Here is a 7,500-nt window from a genome sequence, read left to right as displayed (position 1 = left end):
GAGGCATCTATTCCCTAAAGGGTATGGATAACCCCGGTTAAGAACTTCCGGTTTAGTAAGTATATTATTACAAATTCTTCGCTGAACTGCAGCATGACAGATATATGTACATTTTATCATTCATCAAATTCTGTGTATTCCATTTGAATAATTTTAAAGGAGAAACAAAATTTCATAACGTATATCTGTTTATATATATTTTTTTCATATACATATTTATGTGGAACGCAGAAAGTGCATTGACCTTAAAAATGTTTTTTACTGAATATTCACCGAATATTCTCCTTTAACAGTCAGTAATGCACACGGCATTATCCTCGCACACACCCGTCTCCCTGTTGAACACCTGGCTATGGGGACACAGGAAACTGGACATGGTGGGAGGGGTACACAGATAAAACTTATGGCAGTCGTAGGGGTCTGCCACGCGTTCGTTTTGCTGTGTGCAGTGGGGCACGCACGTGTCGCAGTAATGGTAGCAGAGGGTCGAGTCAGTCTGGCAGTTCCCGGTCAGGAAGTCGAAGAAGGGAGCTGACTCTGGGCACTCGACTGCCAGGGTGTGGCCACTGTCCAAGCACACGAAGTAGGAGGAGCAGTTGCTTGGGTCGGGGGTCACTTCTCCCGGGTGGGTGCAGTCGGCGAGGCAAGGGTTGCACAGGTCAGAGCAGAAGCCGCTCGGGGCACTGTCGATGGGGTCGCAGCGCGGGGTCGTGTGCTGTTCGTTGAAGTAATGGTCGTCGGGGCAATCCACTGGCTCGACCGACGGCACGAGCTCTCCTGTCGAATTATTGAACTTATTAGTATTGCTCTGAGGCATTTGGATAAGACGGCGGTATTCTGAATGAATGGGTTTCAAATAGTTAAACTGATGGATACCTGTTCCAGAAGCGTCGACGCAAACATAGTACTTCGTGCAGTCGCTAGGGTCTCTCACTTTGGTCAAGGGGTCCACACCTGTGCAGTCCGGGGCGCACAGCTGAGCGCTCGGGGACACCTATTACAAAGAAATATATTTGATAAGAATAAATATGAAAATACACCTATTACAAAGAGATACATTTGATAAAAATAAATATGAAAATATAACGGATACGTTTTCTCTCCATTAACATTAATTTCTAAATCAGTTTATCTGCCTAAGCAAAACTCACCGCCAGCGCCACGAAGAGAAGAACGGCTTGCGTGTAGGTGACCATCCTGTACTATGGACCAGCTGATAATGTGCTCCCTCCCGTGACCTTCCATATTTATGTTCACATAGCAACCCCACATCACCTGTTGCGCAATACAGTACTACAGAACGTGCCATCATACGGTAGTGTCCCAGTGATTACAAGATATGACGAAAATCGATGTTTTTCTTGTAACGTGATATTTATGGGATTTTCCTTTACAGACGGAAATGGTGATGTCATATGGGAACACATGGAAGACAATTTTGAATATGTGATTTGTGATTTAATTTATATCAAGCTTATTTGAAGAGAGTAAATATGGACAATATTTTATTCGACAAAAATAAAGTTTTATTGTACAAATAACGCCTAACGTCGGCTTTAATTGCGATATCGTATATTTACGATAAAACAAGACAAACATAACAAAACGTGTAAGGAAAGATAAGGAAATATACCATCAGTTTTATAGAAGAGTATTCTTATTCCTAACTTTTGCAGATGTGTAGAGGCTTACTGTGTAGCGTAAATAAAAGGCAGCGGAAAAAGTGTGCTCTGCTTGACATTAGTAAGAAAAAAGAAAATAGAAATGGATTCCCGCCATCAATGAAGAAACGCATTCCAGAGTATTAATAATGCTTCTAAGTATTCTTCGATTACTCTTTTATTTCTTCCTATCACCAACAGTTTTCTTCATTTCACATACTCCATCGTTTCCTACGCCTATAAACCATTTTTCTTCATGTATATATCTTCTTCCTTCGCTTCTCAGCCTTCATCTTTAAGTTCTCAATTTCTCGTCGGCTTTACTCACTGCTGAATGCCGTGTGGTGTAGAGGTAGCGTTCTGACCCGCGTTCAAATACCGCGCCGCCAGTGGATAATGGTAAACCCAGCCACATCTTGCACACAGGTGGTAATCTAGAAGCAAACGGTAACAAATATAATATAAATCTATCATAAACTATAAAATCTATTCAAAATCTGTCCCCATCAACCTGGCCCCGAATTTTCGATCAGACGGGAAGGTGAAGAATCGAAGGATATTGTCAAACTGAGAGCCACGTTCCCTGCCAACTGCTCTCGCTACCAACCGTTCCGTTTCCATCACCTGTTCCAGAATTCCTGAAGTTTCGTTCTCTTTTCATCTACGTTTTTCTTCAGAGTTCCTCCTTCTATTGGACGGGGCGCGAATCCGTCGATAAGGTGTGATTAAAATGTTTTATTCTCTTGTTTATTATCCTGCAGGATTTTGTCTTTTCTCCCATGTAGTCCTTTGATCAATGGATATCTTTGATAGATAAGCCTTTGTGTCATTAAATCAGTCAAACAATATTGAACATTTTTAGCAAAAGAAGCAATACTTTTGACAAATCTTATTCTAGGGCTATAATAGTTGTGCCCTTGTGCCATTAGACCAGTCAAATAAAAGTGAATAATAGAAAAATTACATACAAACACACACACACACACACACTCATATATATATATATATATATATATATATATATATATATATATATATATATATATATATATATGTGTGTGTGTGTGTGTGTGTGTGTGTGTGTGTGTGTGTGTGTGTGTGTGTGTTTGTGTGTGTGTGTTTGTGTGTGTGTGTGTGTGTGTGTGCGTGTGTGTGTGCGTGTGTATTTCTATATACATATATATACATTATAAACCCTTACAAAAAAAAACGGAAAATGTTCATGATGGAATAATATTGTTCTGTCGAGTCAATCTTTTACCAAACTGAAGTTCGCATTCAATTCAAATGCGAATACGAAAACCGGGTAATTATTTGTGAGAATCCTGGACATATTTTTTTTTTTTTTTTACAGCTATATACTTAAATTAAGGAGTAATTCGTTTAAAATACAACGAAAGCAGGCAAGGAAGTCAATGGACCTTTCTTAGATTGAAACCCTACCGTTCTATTTTCCATTGTAGATGAAAAAAAAAAGAAAAAAAGAAAAACAACCTCTTGGATTTATTCAGATAATACATGCAAACATTATGGCTGTTTATATTCCTTGTTAGATTTTTACTCGCATGATAAATATTGATTTTTATATTAATTTATTTATTCATTTATATTTGATACCTATTTATTCATATCTATGTTCATCATGAGAATATTGATATATATGTTCATCTATTAATTCATATTTAACATCTATTTATTCATGTTTATGTTCATATATCCATTTACGAATATTTATGTTCATATATCCATTTATTCATATTCATGTTTATCTATCTATTTATTCATATTTATGTTCATCTATCCATTTATTCATATCTATTTTCATCTATCCATTTATTCATACTTAGGTTCATCTAACCATTCATTTATATGTATGTTCATCTATACACATTCATATTTATGTTCATCTATCCATTTATTCACATTTATGTTCATCTATGCATTTATTCATATTTATGTTCATCTATCCATTTATTCATATTTATGTTTATTTATCCATTTATTCATAGTTATGTTCATCAATCCATTTATTCCTATTCATCCGCATGAGAATATTACTTTTTATGTCCATCAATCTTTTTATCCAAATTTAATCTCCAGTCCATGACCCATAACAGGAAACTGGACGTGGGCTTAACGGATGTCCTTGATGATGCAAGATAGTAAACAACAGTGAACCCCGGGCCTATAAATACGGTGTGATTCCAATGCGTTTATCAGTATCATCTCTATAGCAGTATGGCCAATCTTCTTCACTCGGTTCTCCTCTTCGTGGCTCTGGTTGTAAGGTTTTGCGTTAATTCGCATCTATTTTCGTCTCCGTCTTTTCTTTTTCTGTCCACTGGTTTTACATTTTTGTCTGTCTTTCTGTGTGTCTACTCTTTCTGTCCATTGGTCTTCCATCTTTGTCTCTATCTCTCTTTCTGTCTTTCTGTGTGTCTACTTTTTCTGTCCATTGGTCTTCCATCTTTGTCTCTATCTCTCTTTCTGTCTTTCTGTGTGTCTACTTTTTCTGCCCACTGGTCTTCCATCTTTGTCTCTGTCTCTCTTTCTGTCTTTCTGTGTGTCTACTTTTTCTGCCCACTGGTCTTCCATCTTTGTCTCTGTCTCTCTTTCTGTCTTTCTGTGTGTCTACTTTTTCTGCCCACTGGTCTTCCATCTTTGTCTCTGTCTCTCTTTCTGTCCTATGTATGTACTTTTTCTGTCCATTGGTCTTACATTTTTGTTTCTTTCTCTCTTTCTCTGTGTATCTATTTTTTCTGTCCATTTTCTTTAATTTTTGTCTGTCTCTCTGTCTCACTCTGTGTATCTACTTTTTCTGTTCATTGGTCTTTCATTTTTGTCTCTCTCTGTCTCTCTGTGTATCTGCCTTTTCTTCCCACTGGTCTTTCATTCAGTCAGTCAAACATTTTTCCTTTATTTGGTAGAATTATAGTTTGTATGTTAAAATACCTAAACTTTTTGTGTTAACTAGCTTACTTTATGGTCTGTATAAACGTATTGGGAAATACCTTCTAACAAGGATATTATTTTAAAAAATGTATATACGCAGACTCATTTTCCTTTTAATATTCTCATTAAGATTGTCTTATGATAGAATATTTAAATATGCTTTCCCTTTGAAGGGTCATTACGTAGAAAAAAATGTTCGCGCCTTAACATTTTACTTCTGAAAAGAAACCGACTTTTAATCGTGATCTAACCGTTCACTTACCGTCCAACGGACGTCCAACGCCCGTGCCTTGAATGGGGAATATCAGATTATGAGTTGTCACAAAATATTAGAAGTTACACGCTCATAAACTTTCTATCTCCGTGATTCTGAATCTGTTAAAAGAATACGATTCCCCTTTTAGTAAATGTAAATACGCTATAATAACACGAAATACGACAGAACTCTTCAATCGCATTGCGACTGTTATTCATGGATGAAAGTAATTTGTCCTTTTTAGAAGTTATGATTATATCTGTCTTACTGTTTGCCTTCAAACGGTTAGCCTTTTCTCCGATTTATTGCTTTAGATGAAGGCAAAATTGCCCTTTTAGAAGCTATCGTTTTGTTTATTTCATCGGTTGCCTTTGTGGCGTTAGCAGTGTCATCCGGGTTCCTGTTTCCATGCCGAGTCTACATCGCATCATTCCGCTATCTTCGGAAGCGCTATCTCCATCTGCTTCTTTCACATGGCAAGAGTGCTTTCCTTATCTCTTCTTTGTCCCTCCTAACGCATGGTGTTCCTTGTTCTATTTCTATTTTAACTTCCATTTTTCGACTTCCAGTGCATTTATATACTTTAAAACGTATATGAATATGTTATCCTCCCCTTAGTATGCCAAAAGATTCCAACGAGGAACAATTGACACCACCTAATAAAGAAAAAATATTTGAAATCCTTGTGTTGTATATTTCAGGTGTCCCCGAGCGTGCAGGTCTGCGCCCCGGACTGCACGGGCGTGGACCCCGGAACCAAAGTGCGGGACCCCACCGACTGCACCAGGTACTACGTCTGCGTCGACGCCACTGGGTCTGGTACGTCTTATTCCTTATGAAGTACTTGCTCCTACGCTTTGATATCATGAATGAAAAAGGCTCACCCATTACACATTCATGATAGGATTGTGTTACAGGTGTATTAGTTCCGTCGATCGACCCCGTGGAGTGCCCCGACGGACAGTACTTCAACGACCAGCACACCAGCCCCCGCTGCGACCCCATCAACAGCGCCCCGAACGGCTTCTGCTCCCAGCTTTGCAACCCCTGTGAGCCTCACTGCACTCACGCGGGGGAGGTCACCCCAGACCCTCTGGACTGTTCCACCTACTACGTGTGTCTCCAGGACGACCATTTTATGTCTGTTGGCTGTCCGGCTGAAACACCCTACTTCGACTTCATGGCCGGGGAATGCCAAGGCGACTCGACCCTCTGCTTCCACAACTGCGACGTCTGCGAGCCCCACTGTACCCAGCAGAACGAGCGTGTTCCAGACCCGACTGACTGCCACAGGTTCTACCTCTGCACGCCGCCCACCATGTCCAGTTTCCTGTGTCCCCATAACGAGATATTCAACAGGGAGACGGGGGTGTGTGAGGAAGGGGCTACGTGCATAGAGGAATGTGGTGGTGGAGTGACCGACGGAATATAAAACATGCTGCCGATTTCTCTATTTGTATATGATAAAAAAGTTAAAATAAACGAAGTTCTCGTGCACTATTGTTTCATACTTGCACTATTATTGCATGCTAGCCCCTCCACCCAAAAAGTATACAAAGGAGAAAAAAGAAATAAGCAATGGACAAGTTACATTGATTCCATCTAAAGAATGGCAATTTTTGAAGTTGTATAAGGAGACAAAGCTTAGGATTCGATAGTTTCATATTCATTTTGTAAGAATGATAATGATAGTAGTAGGTGTAATTGTAATGATAATGATAACCATCATTATAGTTATTATAATAATAATGATTATGATGACAATGATGATGATGATAACATCAATGATGATTATATAGATGAAAATGACAATGATGCTAATAATTATTTTGTTAACAATGTTAATAATAGTGGTACTACTACTACTATTAATATTATTACTGCTACTATTACAACTAATTACACTGATAATAATGATAATGATAACAATGATAATAATAATAACTGATAATGATAATAACAAAGATAATAGCAACAATACTAATAGTGATTATAACAATGACAATGATAAGAATAACAAAGACAATAATAGAAATGTAAAAAATGCATTAATGATAATAATACCAACGATAATAGTATTGAAACTAACGATTCCGTGAGAATACACACACACACACACAAATATATATATATATATATATATATATATATATATATATATATATATATATATATATATATATATATATACACACACACAGATATATATATATATATATATATATATATATATATATATATATATATATATATATATATATATATATATATATATACACGATTGGTGGAATTTCAATCGAGGTTTAAGGGTGCGTGCACAGAGAAAGCAAGTTTGCCCGCGCCGATCCGCGCCAAGAATTCAACCATATGAACAAGTGTAAGTGTGCACAGAGGAAGCAGGTTCGAGCGTGTCGGCGCCGGCAGCCCGCTTCAACCCGCTTTCCTGTTTGCTCGGATCATTCTTGCCTTCTCAACCCGCGCGGGTGCACGCTTTTGAATGGAAAGCGGGATGGATGTTGAGCTCAAGATAGCCAAAGATTATGAGAGACAGCCAGCGTGGAACAAATGGAAGAAGCACTACGCCAACAGGAATAGGGCAGGTAGGCTGTGGAGTGAAATTGGGAAAATTCT

The 7,500-nt window shown here is 38.1% G+C and overlaps 2 protein-coding genes across 2 annotated transcripts; one reads left to right on the top strand and one right to left on the bottom strand.

Moving 5' to 3' along the window:
• Positions 1 to 179: 179 nt before the first annotated feature.
• LOC113810056 (uncharacterized) lies at positions 180 to 1,303 on the bottom strand. The gene is made up of 3 exons (XM_027361740.2): positions 1,152 to 1,303; positions 877 to 994; positions 180 to 777 (listed from the first exon to the last, which is right to left on the bottom strand). The coding sequence occupies exons 1-3, from the start codon at positions 1,194 to 1,196 to the stop codon at positions 287 to 289; spliced, it is 654 nt and encodes a 217-aa protein (XP_027217541.1). The 5' UTR covers positions 1,197 to 1,303; the 3' UTR covers positions 180 to 286.
• A 2,497-nt stretch (positions 1,304 to 3,800) lies between these two features.
• On the top strand, positions 3,801 to 6,364 carry LOC113810054 (uncharacterized). The gene is made up of 3 exons (XM_027361739.2): positions 3,801 to 3,944; positions 5,571 to 5,688; positions 5,787 to 6,364. The coding sequence occupies exons 1-3, from the start codon at positions 3,900 to 3,902 to the stop codon at positions 6,299 to 6,301; spliced, it is 678 nt and encodes a 225-aa protein (XP_027217540.1). The 5' UTR covers positions 3,801 to 3,899; the 3' UTR covers positions 6,302 to 6,364.
• Positions 6,365 to 7,500: the final 1,136 nt, after the last annotated feature.

Source organism: Penaeus vannamei, chromosome 30, assembly GCF_042767895.1.
Source record: "Penaeus vannamei isolate JL-2024 chromosome 30, ASM4276789v1, whole genome shotgun sequence".
Classification (NCBI taxonomy): domain Eukaryota; kingdom Metazoa; phylum Arthropoda; class Malacostraca; order Decapoda; family Penaeidae; genus Penaeus; species Penaeus vannamei.
The sequence above is the reverse complement of the archived record's forward strand: the minus strand, read 5'-3'. Positions and strand labels throughout refer to the sequence as shown.